At 36.3% G+C, this 18,753-nt stretch overlaps 1 protein-coding gene across 12 annotated transcripts in view; it reads right to left on the reverse strand.

Annotated features, from left to right (window-relative positions):
• Positions 1 to 18,753, reverse strand: part of HERC1 (HECT and RLD domain containing E3 ubiquitin protein ligase family member 1) — a 217,817-nt gene that overhangs the window by 82,904 nt on the left and 116,160 nt on the right. For 11 of the 12 annotated variants that reach the window (XM_076004460.1, XM_076004459.1, XM_076004465.1 and 8 more), the window contains exons 35-40: positions 13,573 to 13,812; positions 13,105 to 13,188; positions 10,669 to 11,189; positions 7,813 to 8,588; positions 5,879 to 6,077; positions 3,575 to 3,735 (exon numbers count right to left, since the gene is read on the reverse strand). In XM_076004460.1, the coding sequence (XP_075860575.1) occupies positions 3,575 to 3,735; positions 5,879 to 6,077; positions 7,813 to 8,588; positions 10,669 to 11,189; positions 13,105 to 13,188; positions 13,573 to 13,812 (1,981 nt within the window). The remainder of the gene's footprint in view (positions 1 to 3,574; positions 3,736 to 5,878; positions 6,078 to 7,812; positions 8,589 to 10,668; positions 11,190 to 13,104; positions 13,189 to 13,572; positions 13,813 to 18,753) is intronic. The other variant, XM_076004464.1, reaches the window with a different exon arrangement.

Here is an 18,753-nt window from a genome sequence, read left to right on the forward strand (position 1 = left end):
CACAGTGGCTAGAATTCACAAGGCAGGATACCAGAAAGGAGCGAGCTATACGGGAAGGAGAGAACTGTATAAAAAAAGAGCTCCAGAAATGTGTAGAGGGGTCCCCTCTTCTCCTCAAGTCTTCAGTTGATGCAGAAAATACCCAAGGGTAGGGAAAGAGCCACCAAGAAGGAACCTCACAAAGGACTGAGAACAGTCTGTGTTAACACAAGTCAGAATAAAAAACCTTTAAAAAACTTAAGGCAAAGTATTAATATTAGCTCACTAGTAGGGAAAAATTAGCTCCAGACTAAAGGCTGTCCTGGTCTCAATTAATAAAGTTTAAAAGCAAGCCTTGACAGGATCATATTGTTTCCAAATAACTATATCCCAGAACAAAGCTAAAGTATATTTAAAGAAATATAAAATATCCAGCTCCCAACAAGGCAAAAATTCACAATGTCTGGTATCCAATAAAAAATTACCAAGCATGCAAAGAAACAGAAAAATACAACTCAAAATGAGGGGAAAAAATAAGTCAATAGAAACAGGACCAGCAATGAGATAGATGATAAATTAAGTAGAGAAAGATATTAAAATAGGTATTATAAATACAGATACAACTGATTCTCATTATTCACAGGTTCTGTATTTGTAAATGTGTCTACTTGATAAAATTTATTTGTAACTCCATTATCAATACTCATGTGCTTTTCTGGTTATTTGTGAAAAGCACAGAGGGCCAAAAAATTTGAGTCTCCCAACATACATATTCATAGCTGAGGTCAAAAAGGTGACGCTCTGTCTTCTTGTTTCAGCCCTCATTTTATAAACAAGTGTCTTTTACATAGTCTATTTAATGCCACATTTTTTTTTTTTGCATTTTTCTGTGCTTTTTGTTAGTGATTTCACTGCTTAAAATGTCCCCAAAGCACAGTGTTGAAGTGTTGTCTAGTAAGCTATAATGTGCCTCCTGGAGAAAATACATGTAAACTTCATTCATGCATGAATCATAGTGTTGTTGGCCATGAGTTCAATGTTAACAAATAGTGCATATAAAATATGGTGTCTTTAAACAGAAAGACACACAAAAACAAGGTTATACAGTATATCCATCAGTTGATGAAAATCTAATGAGAAGCTCACAGGAACCTACCTTGTATTTCCCTTAAGAGCAATGGTTCATATTTACTAATTTCCATTCACAGTGCCTTTCTAGAACATAACTATTAGAAATACTTATGTTTTACAGGCATATTCAATAGTTATTAGTAATATTTATGTTAAATAAGATTTAATTGTTATTCCATGCATTCATTAAGGCAGAAGAAAGATTGAGCATGTTAAGTAGATGTGGAAGATAAAGGAAAAGAAAAAAATGCCCAACTCAAACTTTTAGAGATGAAGACTATAGTATCTGAATGAAAAAATACATTGGATGGATTAACAGATTAGATACTGCAGAAGAAAAGATCAATGAATCAGAAGACAGAGCAATAAAAACTATCAAAAATAAATGATAATTTTTATGGAGCTTATAGCAGGTATACAAGTTAAATGTATCACAACAAAAGTATAAATGCTGAGAAAGGGGAAATAAAAGCTTTTTTTTCCTTTTTACTATATATGAAGTGGTATAATATCACTTGAAGGTAGACTGTGATAATTAAAGATATATACTATAAACCTGAAAGTAATCTATAAAAATACAAAACAAAGTACAATTGAACAACACAGGCTTGAACTGCTTGGTTCCACTCATATGTGGACTTTCTTCCACTTCTGCCACCCCTGAGACATCAAGAACAGCCCCTTCTTTTCCTTTTCCTCCTCATCTTATTCAATGTGAAGACAATAAGAATGAAGACTTTTATGATGACCCACTTCTACTTAATGAATTGTAAATATGTTTTCTCTTCTTTATGATTTTCTCTTTTTTTCCTATATATATATATTAGTTGGCCAATTAATTTCTTTCTATTTATAGTAGAGACGGGGTCTCATTCTTGTTCAGGCTGGTTTCGAACTCCTGACCTCGAGCTATCTGCCCGCCTCGGCCTTCCAGAGTGCTAGGATTACAGGCGTGAGCCACCGTTTATGATTTTCTTAACAACATATTCTTTTCTCTATTTTACTTTACTGTAAGAATATAGTATATAATATATATGACATATAAAACATGACTGTTTATGCTATCAGTAAGGCTTTCGGTCAACAGTAGGCTATTAGTAGTTAAGTTTCGGGGAAGTTAAAAGTTATACGTGGATTTTCAACTGGGCAGGTGTTGGTGCCCCAACACCTGCACAGTTCAAGGGTCAACTGTATAGCTAATAAGCCAACAAAGGAGATAAAATGGAATCATAAAAAATAATTAATCCAAAGAAGGTAGAAAAGGAGGAAAAAGGGAACAAAGAACAGATGGAACAAAACAGAAAGATGGTGGATTTAAACCCAACCATATTAATAATCACATTAAATGTAAATGGTCTCAACACCCCAATTAAAAGGCAGAGGACATAAGACTGGATTAAAAAACCAAGATCCAACTATAAGATGGCTTTCAGAAACCACTTTAAAACACAAGTGGGTCAAAAGTAAAATGATGGCAGAAGATAAACCATTCTAACACTAATTTTTTAAAAAAGCAAGAGTAGCTATATTAATATCAGAGAAAGCAGATTTCAGGACAAAGAATATTACCAGGGATAAAGAAAGATATTTCACAATGATAAAGAGGTCAATTCATTGAAAAGACATAAGAACCCTAAATATTTGTGAACCTAATGACAGACCTTTAAAATACATGAAACAAAAACTAAACAAAAACAAAAACTGAAAAATAAAAAGGGGAAATCTACAACAGTCACAATTTCAGCACCACTCTTTCAATAACTTATAGAACAAGCAGACAAGTAAGTAAAGATAAAGAAGAGTTGGACAACACTATCAACCCATTTGACCTGCTAAACAATTTTTAGAACACTCAACAACAGTACAATACACATTTTTTCCAAGTGCGCATGGAATATTTACCAAAACAGACCATCTTCTAGGCTATAAGACAAGTTTCAACAAATTTAAAAGGATTCGAATTATACAAGATATATTCTCTGATGATAATAAAAGTAGAAATTCAATAACAGAAAAATAGAACATCCCCAAATATTTGACAACTGAATAAAATACTTCCAAATAACCTATAGGTCAAAGAAGACATCAAAGGCAAATTATAAATTTAAATTTAAACTGAATGAAAATGAAAACATAGCATTTCAAAATGTATGGATTACAGCTAAAGCAGTGACTAGAAGGAAAATTTATAACATTAAAAATGGCTACATCGGGAAAGAAGAAAAAGGTCTGATACGACTGATGTACATATAGCGCATTATTTCTCTTCCAAATAGCTATAATTAAAACTACAGCTTCAAAATGAAGAAGACAGCTCGGTTTCGCGAGGCAGTTCCCCTTCATGAAAATCACTGTTAAAATAAAGTCCCACATAAAATAAAAAAATAAAGTCCCATAAAATAAAGACCTACACATCTGGAATGCCAAGAGGTTTGGATGTTATAATGCATGACAGCACACGTACCTGTGCGGTTAGCTGGCCTTGTTGACTGGGAATCGGGAGAAGTTAGGCTTTGCCTCCTTCCTACTTCATCAGAAGGAGAGGTTGGCAATGATGATATTGGAGGAGTCTGTGCACGACGTGTGGGAAGTACAGTGGTAGTTGGGTAACTAGAGAACATTTGCCTTCAAGAAAATAACAGTGGTTAGCACAAAAATGCAATTAGAAAATATATATATATCACAATATTTTTATAGAATATGCAACCTAGAAGATTAAACAGGCTAGCTATAGTTTAATGGAGGGTAGGGAAAGAAAGATTCCTCAGTTTTAAAATTTATTGTCTCATAGGGCACTTATACTACGTAAGTAATAAAAACTTATCATTTGTTCAGCAAAATGCCAGCAACACAGCAGGTAGGAGGAATACAGCAGCTAACAAAATAGATGAAAAATCTCTGCCTTCATGGAGCTTTCCTTCTACTATACTACCAAGATGACGGGGGTATTTTGATATGCATACAATAGCTAGCTAGAAAGTAAAGAAGACTTAAAGATAGATAACTTATAGTTACTTTAAATATAAACTCACTAGCCAATCATGGAATTATTCACATGGATTCAAAGCAATAGTTTATAGGCAAGTTATGAAAAGAAAAAGTAACTGTCCAGTCACCCAGCACAAATGAAAAATAGTACATGAATAATATGCCAGCTGTACAGAGGGGGAATGGCACAGGGGAGGCAGCCCCTCTCAAACTGAGAAGGTAGACATTGTCTAGAGAATAAAATCCAGGAAGATCCTCACTGACTTCTCTTTAGATTTGTCTAAAAGAAGTAGGAATTTCTAAGCATAAAAAAAAAAAAAAAGCACTATGTACCCATTCAAATAACTGTGATATAATGGTATATACAGGGAGTAGTAGTTCTCTGATTTTTCTCCTGCTAAACATTTGGTCAGGCAGAGACAATTGCAGCTCTAATAAAATTTCAGCCAATAGAAGGGAAACAAAGACTGAGACAAAAGGATCAGTCAAAGGCTTGGTGATTGCCTGTGGTAGCAAGGGGGCATGATTTTACCACTGAATCCCATATTTACATTAGTCAAAGCTTGAAAGGTGACAAGGAGTCATACTGTTACTGATTCTCTGTGGATGCCTTGAATTCTGTAATTGCCAGAGAGATTAAAAACCATATTACAATGTCCTATCATTCCTCTCTTCCTTCTTTCTTAAACAGAAGCACCTCCTGCCTGCAGCTATTATTTAAGTGAGAAAGCTAAGAAGCAGGAGATACCAAGATTGGAAATGGCAGCTACTAGGATTAGTGCTCCTTCTGCAGAAGACCATAGCAGTAATTCTCAAAGTGTGAGCTGAAGACCACTGCATCACTAGGGAAACTTAATTAAAATGCAAACTATCGGCCCCACCAGACCTACTGAATCAGACTTGCTGGGGTAAACAGGCCCAGAAGTTCAGAAAGGCTCCCAGGCGGCTCTTGTGCACACCAAAAATTGAGAATCATTATAATTATAGCAACTCTCCAGTTCTACTCTCTACGATGCTGATCTACACAATGGGAATAATAATGATCTGTAAACTAAGGGAAGGAGAGAAAGAAATTTTAAAAAGGGGGGGCTAACTATTCTGTTTCCCTTATTCCACTTAAGCCATAGTTAAGAGAGCTCACAAAACAGTCTCTCCCTGAAAGTCTTCTTTCAAAAGTTTTCCTTTGTGTATATATCTGGCAAACTGAAGTAAAAAGAAATTTAAATAAGTAAACATTATTTGGAATTTACAAACTTATTAAAATAGTGTTGGCTGAATAAGTATCATAAGATATGTCCTTTCATTTGAAAAGTAGACTTGTTTGATCTTATGGTAAGAATAAAAGTATAAAGAATTACACTTAAAAGGAAAATAACCTGAGAAAATTATTTTCATGAAGGTGAGCTTTTTCTTGAGACTCTACTATTCAAAATACAAGTATTTACTTTTTGAGGAAAAAAAATATTCAAAAGCTTTGCCAAAAAACAAAATATCATCATAAGGAGATAGAGTATTCTATTGGATTGGAGTACTTGCTTGTCAGTGGCACAGTTGATTAGTCCTAGGGCCACCACTGACTGGCTATGAGACTTTGGGCACATAATTAAACTTCTGAAGGATAATTTTTACTTCAGTAAAATGAGTTTTGACTATATGATCTCTTATGTTCCTTCTAGCTCTGGAATTCCAGGATTCAGTTTGGCACACTACTCATGAGATAACAATTGTGCCTTCAGAAACATAGACATCAGTATGGCAGAAAAAAAGTCAATTTTTCTACCTGAGAAGACTAAGTGGCATCACTCCTGGGGACTCAGATGCAGGCACTGTTTCTGTGTCAGTGACTGGAGTGGTGGCAGTTGTGGTGTCCTCCAGGGAGCTACTCATAAAGGAAGTTGTGCTCGAAGCTGATGGGCTAGTGGTAACTGGTGTCTGTGCCTGCTGGGCTTGGTCACTTTCTTCGGCTTGTTGATCAATCTCTAGAAACCAAAATAAAGGTTAAGAAAGTAGTAAGGATTTGTTTTTTCAGAAGTGACAGTAGGTATGGAAAACTTTTAACTTTTAAATTTAAAAGTTTCTAAATATATTTCACAAGTTCAATTTCTACAAAAGATTTACAGGAAAAAAAAGTTCTTATTATCCTTATATTCACTCTTGTACTCATTATTCTAGACTCTACAGACAGTACTATAACTAGCTCTCATAATCACTCATTTCTGTTTTTAGAGAAGAGGGTTCTTTTAGAAAAAAGTCTCACTTTCAGTTGTGAGATGTGAGAAGAGGTTCTCTAAGGATATCTAATCATTAAATTGTGTTTCCTTAGCACTTTGATTTTGATGCCTATCTTTAGTCTATAAACAGGCAAAGATAAAGGCATGTAAATACAAGAATAAAAACCTAGATAAGGATAAAATCATGATTTAAAAAGGATACTGTCTCAAAAAAAAAAAACAAATAAAAATCACTCCTAGGAGTAACAGAGACAGAAGAGAAAAAGAAAAAAAAAGGTATTTAGTCAAAATGTCTAAAAGTTTACAAAGTATTTATATATATTTTTTCTTATCTGGTAAGGGAGACTACAAATAAACATAATCAAAATAGGAGTTGCTACAAAGACAGGTAATTCTGTTAGATTTGGTAAATGGCTACCTCCCTTTCACAATCATTGTGATCTTAACACTCCTACTTATATTCACCATGGACCTCTCTCTCCCTATTTACTGTCTACGCTAAGACAGGAAGGAGACGAGTAAGAGAAAAGGAAAGAAAGGAAAAAAAAGATGGATGGATGGAAGGAAGAAAGGGAGGAAGAGAGGAAAGAAGGATAGATGATGTAAACTCCATGAAGGTAAGGGACTTTTATTTTGTTAACTGCTGCCTCTCCAGAACCTATAAAAGTACCGGGCACATAACAGGCAATCAATAAACATTTACTGAATGAATTTAATTTCTATTTCAGAATTCATACTATCTCCAAAGGTGAGGATAAAAGATAAAACAAGGAGTGTTTTACACATAATATAGATGAAAGTAACAGACTTTAAAATGTCTCTGAAAACTTATCAGAATATTATATTTTTTTTCTTTTTTTTTTTTTTTGAGACAGAGTCTCACTTTGTTGCCCAGGTTAGAGTGAGTGCCGTGGTGTCAGCCTAGCTCACAGCAACCTCAAACTCCTGAGCTCAAGCAATCCTGCTGCCTCAGCCTCCTCAGTAGCTGGGACTATAGGCATGCGCCACCATGTCCGGCTAATTTTTTCTCTATATATATTAGTTGGCCAATTAATTTCTTTCTATATTTAGTAGAGACGGGGTCTTGCTCTTGCTCAGGCTGGTTTTGAACTCCTTACCTCGAACAATCCACCTGCCTCGGCCTCCCAGAGTACTAGGATTACAGGGGTGAGCCACTGCGCCCGGCCTATTATATATTTTTAATCAGATCAATAAATACTTGAGTACTTTTTGTGGTATGAGTTAAATTTCAGTTTTACAAAATGTAGTAAAAATTACAAGTTTTAATGCTTATATACATTTAAAATAGAAATAACAAAAGAGAACTGTTTTCCCTTCAAAGGAAAAACAATGTAAAAATTGCTTTGGCCAAAAAAATTTTTTATCATTCACTTACAGAATGTATCACTTCTGACACTCATGAATATAAACAATTTCAACAGTACAAAAGTAAAAAAAAAAAAAAAAAAGTCAGATAACATACCTTGCTTAATTTTGCCCCCAAACTGATCTTCCAAAAGCCCATGGACCACTAATTTATAGATAATGGCTTGAGCTCGCTCCAGATCAGCTAATCCCAATGCTCTCTTTATGGGTGACCGCATGACTGCTCGCTTGACCATGTGTCGCATCAAGAATTGCAGGGCTGCACGCATCTCCACATCTTCATGAACAACTGGAGAACTTGCACAGTCTGAGTTGTGGCCATTTTCAGCCAGGACTTTTGGTATGAGCAACAGCTCAGCATATTTACTACAGCCAAGAAGAGCACTAAGTGATTTCATAGCACCGAGGTAAAGATAGGACAGCTGGACTGCTCTGATTTCTGACTGGGCCATGTCATGGTTTTTGGACATGTGTTCGTGATTTTTTCTTTTTCCTTCTGTTATCTGATGTTGGGATTCCACACCTGGCAGTGTTGGATCTAAAGAAAATGAAGCTATTTCATTTTCTGACTTGGAGCTTGTGGTACCCTGACTTTTGACATCATCAGATGTGAAGCCTGTTCGCATATCTAAAGCAGATTCACTCTCAGGTTTCTGCTCAATGTCCCCTTTCTCCTCAGACTCATGTCGGTGTTTCTTTTCATGTCGTTTGGTGCTCTGTTTCCCCATGTCTTCATGAATGCCAGTCAGATATGTTAGGTCCAGCAGCACAGAAGCTGTCAGGCCTCGGAATCGCGCCACGTCAAACGGCAATGGTTCACAGGGTTCCAGATTATACAATGGAGTATCACTAGGCGACCAAAAAGTTGGGAAGCTTTAATAAAGATCAGAATGACACAGGAAGAAGCAAGTGAGGGAAAGACAGGAGGAAGGTACAGAAAATAATGTAGACAAAATAAGATGCACCATGTACACAATACAGAGAATAATTTACACAAACCAGAGAAGTCATTACAAACACAGAGAAAAATGAGTCTACTATGAGAAAATGGGGAGAAGTGATACTAAATGCAAAGGCAATGAGATGTGTGTGTGCTTTCAAATGAGAACATTCACTATTATATAATATAAGCCAGGAGTCAGCAACCTTTCTGTAAAGGCCAGATAGTAAACATTTTAGACTTGAAGGGCACGTGGTCACTGCTGCAACTGTTCAGGCCTGCCATTGTAGTGCAAAAGCAGCCAGTGATACACCTAAACAAATGACTATGTAACTTTACTTACAAAATAGGAGGTGGGCCAGATGTAAACTATTTGGAAGTTTACTATTTGATGTAAACTATTTGGAAATTTTGTATAATAAATCTAGCTTATAATATGGGTAACGGCCATTTATAACCTATTTCAGAGAGGACTTTGTTTCATTAAAAAATTTGCTTTGTAGTCATCAATTAATGCTTCTAGGTTTTAGTTAAGCAAAAATATGATTACATATTTCCTGATATTGGCAAGAATTTCCTGATGTTTAAAAATATTATAATCATATAAAATGTAAATAGAAAGCTTTAGCAAGTATGAAGTTTTGTTGTACTAACTTAAATTTTGGTTCCATATTACCTTCCTAATCATATTTTCCCTTTGTCTCATTTTTCTTGTTTTAATTTATTAATTTATTTATTTTACTATATTGTATGGATCTTAACAAGGCAACATAAGTCCTTTCTGAAACAAGGCAAATAGTGAAAGAAAAGGTAAACATTTTCATGTAACTCCGTAAAATTGTCATTGGTTTCTTAGCTTGATGGAGTGGAGAGGATGGTAGAGTCCATTAATCCCTGAAATTGTGTATACACTTTATGTATGTGTATTTTTCAGCTGAGATGATCCATAGCATTCATTGAATTCACTAAATTCTACCGCCTCCAAAAACCACTAGGAACCACTGTTTTAGATATTGTTCCATGTCATATGAACATATAACTTTACAGGAATAACATTAGGCAGTATAATGAACAGCTATATATCATCAAAAAGTCCATATATAGAGTCATTAGGTAAGTGAGTCCCTCAGCAAAGAAAATACTTGACATACAGTTTGATTATCCCTTATCTGAAATGGTTAGGACCAGAAGTATTTTGGATGTCAGATTTTTTTTTAATTTTGAAATATTTACATTATACTTACCAGTTGAGCATCCTAAATCCAAAATTCTCCAATGAGCATTCCTTTGAGGAAAAATCCAAAACATTTTAAGCACCAACATGATGCTCAAAGGAATACTCATTGGTGCATTTCAGATTTCAGACTTTCAGATTTTAGATTTCCAGATTTAAGATACTCAACCAATATTTCCTTTTAAACATATGAAGTTTCTACTTCACACAAACCCTTTCTGAATTGCAAACACACTAAAATGCTTTTAAGTACACAGTTTGTGTCAAATAAGTATAATTTTCATATCTATTCAAAAAGTTGCAAAGTATGGTGATAGAAATATGTGCTTTTTTAAAAAAGGAAGAATACTTAAAATCACAGATAATCCAAAGTTTCATTTTAGTCACTCAAGCATTCCCATCCTATAGTCAGAGCCCTCCCAACACAAAATGTAATAAATAGTTACTATCCCAGTATATAATGGAAATGATCAAAATGTAAAAAGCCAAATAAAAACTAGAAAGAAGCCTCCCAATTAAACCTATAAACCAATAAGCTTACCATTTCTTCCCTAAACAAAATAAAACTAAAAACCATGTATTTTTAAAACCACTAGTATTTCAAGGAACAAGGTTTGGGAAATACTCCTTTATGAAATCACAATACCAATACCAAGCTGTATCCATACAAAGTAAACTGGCAGCACAACTAAAAAACATAATTACTCACTGTCCATAGGCAATGGCCCATTTCGCTATTAAATACTTGTTTGCTAAAAATATAACTCAACAGATCATACCTGATGGTAATTTCTGCTTCATCCCATTGGACCTTGGCAGACGTGCTGCCCTCTTTGACCACTCCCAGCAGCGTGGCATGGCGCCCAGTTTGCTTGTGAACACACCGACCTCCAACTCTAAGACCAGCATCAACTCCTCCTATCACTGCAAGCACGGGCCACACCTCTATGCAAAGAGTCCTCAGCTGTGGCTCTGAGAGGTCAGCAAGGCCATGCCTATTATGTTTACCTTTCTCTTCCTCTTTGCTTTCTTTCTCCTCTCTCATTTCGTTTTCCTCTCGGCTCTGAACCGAGCGGCTTTTCTTTAGCTTCTGACCTGACTCTTTAATACATATCTTAATTTTGTGCAGTCTTTCCATCATTTTTTTGTTAATGCAGTAAGTCCAACGATCTGTTCGGTGAAGGATACGGAGGAGCTGAATAGTGGCCTCAGCCAGCACTGCTGCTACTGGACTACAAATAGGGTCTCCTGGAAGTAAGTCTCGGGGTGTGCCGCGCATCTGCATGTCACAAATTTTCACCTACATAAAAGAAGAGGGTGGGAGATATGTGATGTTAATAGTTCTCCTTGACTACTAGTCACTATAAATTCTAGCATGTAGAATCCCATGTTGAACTAGTGTTTGATGTCTTAATACACGTGCAATATATCAACTGCCCCCAACAAAGAATAAGGAAATGTTACAGATCTACTGAAGTTAGTAGTAGTATGGTCCTCTGGAATAAGCTGCCCTGTCATTTAAACCTCCTGTAGCACACGAATTCCAGAGCTGTTAGGATCACTTGAAAGATGAATACATATTCGAGTGATGGGTACAAAAGCCTGGACTTCACTATACAATGTATATATGTACGAGGAAAAAAACCAAAATATCTGTTTCTTTTTCACACACACACATACACACACACACTCTCACACACACACACACACAGAATGAATATAGATCAAGGTGTGTGTGATTGACTCAATTTAGTCCGAAAAATAAAAAGCCTTGAGAATATACTTGTTCTTATTGTCAAGATATTTGAATAATAATGACTCCTAAGACCATCTTATAGTCTTTGAGGGGCACAAAGGTAAAATTGTATATCTAGACACTTGGGATAGTCACGATCTGGACACACATTACAAATAAGACACAAAAGTTAAAAGAAGGGCAAGCCTTAGGTTCAAATCTTAATTCTGCATAATCATGGGAAGTTATTTAACATCACTAAGCCTCAACTTTTCATATGAAAAAACTACACTAAAAATAGTATCTATCTCCTATGGTTATTTTAAAGATTAAATGAGACTATGCACATTAAGTGCTTATTAGTACAGTGGCAGACACACTATAAATGTTAAACTATTAACTAATATTAGTTAATAATAATAAAAAATGACTATTAACTATTATTAGTATTGTTTTTCTCAGAGATTCTAAAACTTATCAGAAAAGCCTGCCAAATAGAATAAACTGATTGATGCATAGTCTAAGGCTGAATGAATTTTTTCAAGGGTCACAGATGTTGGAAAGCACCAGGCCATCATTCTAACCAGAACATGCCAGAACCTATTTTAGGCTGCAAGAATATCATTAAGACAAGGGATGATACCAGGCACTAGGCTGCCTATTTAACTCATCTCCAGTTCAGTTTTTGTTGTCCAGCTGTTTAAAAAGCTGTTCCCAGCTAGCCTTAAATTATAACTCCTTGAAATTAAAAAATATATATTTTAAAGCACAGAATAAACTTTCATGGTTAGGATTTACCAGGTTCAGCACTTGCATTATGGAAAAATTATATATATGAGATAATTTGAAAACTTTCCACCACAAAATGACTAGAAATTCTTGAGACTGAACCTAAGCAACAGTACACATCCTCAAGTGCAAGGATGGGGTCAGGGAAAAAATCCACCCACCAGCATAGGGATACCACAAAGAAGTCTGTCTCTGCCTGGGTTTTAGACAACATGGAAAAAAGTTTTCAGTGAGAAAGTATCATTTTAATATTGTTCTTAGAAGGTTCAAATTTATACCAATCCACAAGGTCTGAAAACTCCCCCATATGAATGAAAGAAAGGTTGTTTCCCCATTATGACTTAGCTAATGGCATCCATTGTTTAGCTAATGTCATCTTATTAAATTCAAGATTATTTCTAGATTTCTCTCTCATGTCCACAATTGCCAATAAACTAGATTATCCCTAAACTAGTTCCTGTAATTTCTGTAATTGCACATGTTTGAAAGCTAACTCACTATATTCAAACTGCCAGAACAGTCCCTTAATATAAAGGCAATTTCTAAATGTAGCTAGTCTTCTTCTAGAAGAAGAAATTACCTGAGTCAAATACTTTTAATGGTAGAAATAGCTTATTATATTTATAAATTCTATCTGTTAAAAAATATAAATATTCTTATACTTAAGTACAAAGGCTTGAGGTTTCATTACCTTTTCCCCTGGGTTGCTACTATAGAACATTACACATGGGTACAACTCTGCTGCATCCACATCTTCAAAAGCTAATTTGGGTTCCTAGAGTGTGGCAAAAGTGAGAAGAAAAAGGAAACAAAATATTTTTAAAAATTGATAATATCCAACCATACTAGACTTCAAAGCTCTTTTGAGACAAAACAAAATACTAGAGAGAAATCTCAATTAACCTTGTTAACCAAAGAAATTCTACATATAATAAAGGATCCTAATTTGTTCATCTGTTTCAAAAGACTTACTGGGCTTTTGCTATCTTTCTGTTGTTTGTTCTTTTACTGATAAATATTATAAGAACCAGAAATTATTAGAGAAAAAGGAGAGGAGAGTAGACACAATCCATAAACTGAATATCTAGGACTTGAATAACTGAGTTAAGTGTAAATAAAAATATGAAAACATGCAATGCTTGTGAATGGGTTTCAGTACCTCTCCATTTTTCCCAAAGGAAATGGTCCTGGCTTCCATGTCTAACACACAGGTAATGAAATCTCCTTGAGTAAAGCTGGACAACGTGAGAGTCTGTTCTCCATTGTGATAGAGGTTACCACTGTAGGCCCTATAGAGCCACATATCTGAGGTAGTGCGGTGGTTAAAGTCATGTACTGGCCAGCGAGAAACTCCAACACATGTGCCTTCATTACCTCTGTTTTCCTTCACAATGTAAAACTAAAATAAAAGTGAGAATATTCATTAATACTCAAAAAACCTGCTTATATACTATTAACTGCATTAACCAATACTGGGGAATATGTTTATATATAATACTTATGAATTTATAGGAACATGTTAAGTTTCTTTTCAGTCTAAGTGAAAATAACATAAAAAAACGACATCGATTTATAAAGATTCTAAAACAGTTTGCAGAAAATTTGGAATAACCTTTGAGTACCTATAACATTTAAAATATGCAATTTAGGCCGGGCGCTGTGGCTCACGCCTGTAATCCTAGCTCTTGGGAGGCCGAGGCGGGCGGATTGCTCAAGGTCAGGAGTTCAAAACCAGCCTGAGCAAGAGCGAGACCCCGTCTCTACTATAAATACAAAGAAATTAATTGGCCAACTGATATATATATAAAAAATTAGCCGGGCATGGTGGCGCATGCCTGTAATCCCAGCTACTCGGGAGGCTGAGGCAGAAGGATCACTCAAGCCCAGGAGTTTGAGGTTGCTGTGAGCTAGGCTGACGCCACGGCACTCACTCTAGCCTGGACAACAAAGTGAGACTCTGTCTCAAAAAAAAAAAAAATAAAATAAAATATGCAATTTTAGCTTATAATTTAATTAAGAAGATGAGGAAGTGCATCTAGTCCAGAAATTTATTAATAGGAAGCTTCAATTCTTTACATATAGATTTTTAAACTATTTTCTTGTAGAAAGGCATGCTTGCCACACTGGCCCTTGGCTAGTATCAGGGGACTCAAGTGGTAAACAGATTCCTGTGCAGAAATAAAACCTCCCCTAAATGAGAAAGGTAGCTCACTGGCCTAGAACATTTGAACAAACAATGTATGTGGTTTATGCTGAATACCAGCTTTCCTTCTGAGAGTATGCAATTTTGGTATATGCCAGGTAGAGGGCCACATGACCAGCCCCAAGTAAAAACCTTTGGCTCTCAAGTCTCTAATGGGCTTCCCTAGCAACATCACACATGTTATGTGCTACATTTTTGTTGCTGGGGAAAGACTGCATATGAGAGTGAGAAAACATAAGGAAGCCTGCATGTGGATTTCTCCATATTCCACCTGTGTCTTTCCCTTATTATTTGGCTACATATTCTTACAGCATCATGACAACAAATCTCAGTAATAAGTACATCTACATGCTGAGTCTTAGGAGTCCTTCTAGTGAATCCCTGAATGTAATGAGGGTGATTTGGAGCCCCCTGACACAGTGGTGGCAGCAATGACATTCTAGAATAAAGGTGACTCATTAAAATACAGTTAGGCAATACTAACAGGAAAAAAAAGAGACAAAAGAAAAACAAAACTCTGGTGGCTAGGAGGCTATTGAGTTACACAGTGTATAAAACAGAGGTGAGCTGCTGTTGTGAGAAGTAAAAGTTGTCTGTGGAATTTAAAAATGATAAATCCAACCACAGGACAGCTGGCTTGCTAAATCCTCTGGCTGCTTTTGGCCTTGCTAGCTAAAGTTACAGAAAAAGAGCAGCTGGGGTAAAATCTGTGTTGTTCTCTCCTGCAGGCATGAAGAGAAAGGGTCCAAACACTCCTACAAATGGGGTTTGGGTGGGCCAAAGAGGAAAAAATAGCTTGTAGTTGCTCTCTCTTCCAGTGGGTTAAAAGGGTCAAAAATCCCTGAAAGTGAGTTTTGGGTGCAACGAAAATATTAAAAGTGTATGTTGTTTTTTCCTCCAAGTGGAAGGAAAAAAGGTTAAATCAGTTCCCAGGGCTGGAGCAAAGCTTTAAATAGACTAAAGAAAAAAAAGAAAAGAAAGAATTATTCCAGCCATTTTCTTCAGCCTAGCTATTGCCACTGCTAGAGCAGGTTTTCCATCCTTCCTTCCCCCCAATTTATCTTGTAAATGCTAAATTTACTGCTAGGAGTTTAAGTAAGCTTGAGATCTGAGGGTGGGGGAGAAAGGAAATTTTGAAAAACAGCTTTGTTTTGTGGCTATTGTATCTGAATGTATGATTTTTTAAGCCCTCTCCCTCTGAATGTATGATTTTTTTTAAAAAAGATGCAAAATGTTACACGCTTATAACTTCATAAACTCTAAGGGTTCATCCTGATTGGGGAAGGCTGCAAAAGAAAAACATGTTAGTGGGTCACAATTTCCTTGCTTTTTGCCACCAGTGAGTGGACTAGAATTTAAACTCTGTGAATATTAGAAACAAATGTCTGTAATTGGTGATTTTTGCTATGATTTTTTTCCAATCAGAGCCTCTGAAAAAAGGAAGATAAAATAAAAAGCACATACACTTGAGTTTTAAAAAGCATTTTTCAGTTGATGAGTTCTTTAAAAGGATGATTTTCCAGTCTGAAGTGCATATTTTTGTGGGAGTCAATTTGGACTCTAATACTGACAAGCAGAAAGGATTTAGGAAAGCCTTTCTTTTATACCTAAACAGCCACAGCTGTTTGGTTCTTCAGCATCTAGGTTTTATTGGTGCCCCAAAACACTGCTGGCTTTTTAGAACCCTGAACTCACACATTCTCATTGCTTAGACCTGACTCTAGGCTAAAATATGATACTATCTGCTATGGGCTGTTTCAACCCAACATGAGTTGTGCTCAACTAAAAGCAGGCATTGGCTCAACAAACAAAATTCAAAATCCGGGACTGTTGCAGATTTAGGACACGCCTCTGTGAGGCCACAAACTATGAAAATATTACGGATGCTGGCTGGAGTGTTCAGGTCTTTTGCAGATGCCCATGAGAAAGGGCTTGTTTTTTGAAGAAATCATCTAAATTTGAGCTGTTGACTGGCTACATATTTATGATACAAAGACTGAATACATTCCTACCCTGTAATTCCTACTAAAAGCTACAAGTTGGAGAGGGCACACCAGAGGGAGTAATATCCTGTCCACTCTTAAGAGATTGGACTTTCGATCCCCTGTTGGTGATGTTCCATCCTGTTCAGCTTTCTGGATCAGCTGCAATTTGCAACAATGGATTGATAGTTTGATTCTACATCCCTTACCTTTTTTCTGATATACAGCAGACCTTACAGTAAGGCAATTTATTAAATGAAGCTTTTCCTAGAAAGAGACTGATCTTTTTTTCTAAACTACTCACTGCATAAATGATTAGGATAAAAGAGATAGAAGGTTTTGTAATTTTTTTTTTTTCAATTTGTAGCTGGGATTTTGTCATGACCAATTCCTAACCTTTCTGAGTTAAGGTACATAGAAATATTTTTATGTGAAAATTCTTTTGTTCTTCTTGCACTCAACCCTTCTAGACAAAGTCTAGATAAAAATTAAACATTATTTTAAAAAATTTAAAGTTATAATTACTAAATCGTATGCATCATTTCATTTCATAATAACACAGAAAAACCAAAAACTCAAGGTCTGGGAGGTGTGGAAAAGCCAGGGGAAACATTAATGATCTCTGTTTTTCAGAACTATTCCTAAAAGTTCTCCTCCTCCTGGAGGGGAAAAATCTGTGTTGTCGTGAGAACTGCTGTGAGCACTTTAAACTCAAACTGACTGCTGAGCCTCCCATCAAACCTGACAAGATGATAAGGCAGCAGAGCATGGCCCTCGCTCCTGTACTTTCCACAAACACCTGCAGATATCATCCATACTCTTGAGATAAACTGATTCCACAGACAACAAAATCCTCTAACGCAGACTGCCTTCAGATAGTCCCTCTGAAGCAAGGACTCAACTAAATTATTCAGACTGAACTGGGAGGCGAGGGTGGGAAGCCCAATGGTGGCAAGGCACACGGGAACCCTGTTAACCTGTATTGCCTGACTCTAATATGTTCTGAATAGAGGTACCCTAACAATTACAAACTCTTTGTCCAGTGATAACACATATGCCTTATGGGATTATACTTCTTTTGTGTGTGCCTTAACAAGATACTACCTCAGCCTTGGACTGGCTGGAGTTATGCTGTACTAAATTGATGCTTAAGCCAGATTTTTTTTTTTTTTTGACAGGGTCTTGCTCTATTGCCCAGGCTGGAGTACAGTGGTGTGATCGTAGCTCACTGAAACCTTAAATTCCTGGGCTCAAGTGATCCTCCTGCCTTGCCCTCCTGAGTAGCTAGGACTACAGGCACACGCCACCACACCTACCTAATTTTTAAAATTTTTTTTGTAGAGATGGGTAGGGTCTCATTATGTGGCCCAGACTGGTCGCAAACTCTGGCCTCAAATGATCTTCCCACCTTGGTCTTCCCCAAAGTGCTAGATTACAAGTGTGAGCCACTGCCACTCAGCCTCAAAATTTTAAAGTTAATACAAAACCTTAAGAATGAAGACACACATGATTTTTTAAGATAGATCTTTATGGTTAATGACATTTGTTTTAACTGGCTAAGCCCAGGACCCTTAAAAAGATTAACTAAAGTTCAATTCTATAGGCTGGGTCTCATTCTGTTGCATGGTTTCCTACTGATAGCTTTACCGTAAAGACACCATGCCCAAAAGCCAAGGGGGTAGACTGTGCAAACAAACAAAAAAAAGGGAGTTAACACAACACAGACTGCTATCCTTAGAAAGGCCTGCTTGCAATGTTGACCCTTGGCTGGCATAGCAGAACTTGACTGGTAAACAGTTCTGTATACTGACAAATGTTTACCTGATAAGCCTGGCTCACTGTATCTACACTATCTGTACAAACAATATGGTTTATGCTAAATCCTTGCCTTCCTTCTGGAAAATCTAAAATTTTAGTACATGCCAGGCATGTACCATGACCAGCCCCCAATTAAAACCCTTGGGCACTGAATCTCTAATGGGCTTTCCAAGGCAAAAACATCACACACATGTTGCTGCATTTTCATTGCTGAGGGAAAATGTGCTGTGTGTGACCCTTCATGGGGGTATGCAACGTGATTTTTTTCCCTTTTTATTTCATCACATTATGGGGGTACAAATATTGTTAAGGTTATATATATTGCCCTTGATTTTTT

The sequence above is a fragment of the Microcebus murinus genome, chromosome 6 (assembly GCF_040939455.1).
Source record: "Microcebus murinus isolate Inina chromosome 6, M.murinus_Inina_mat1.0, whole genome shotgun sequence".
NCBI classification, from domain to species: domain Eukaryota; kingdom Metazoa; phylum Chordata; class Mammalia; order Primates; family Cheirogaleidae; genus Microcebus; species Microcebus murinus.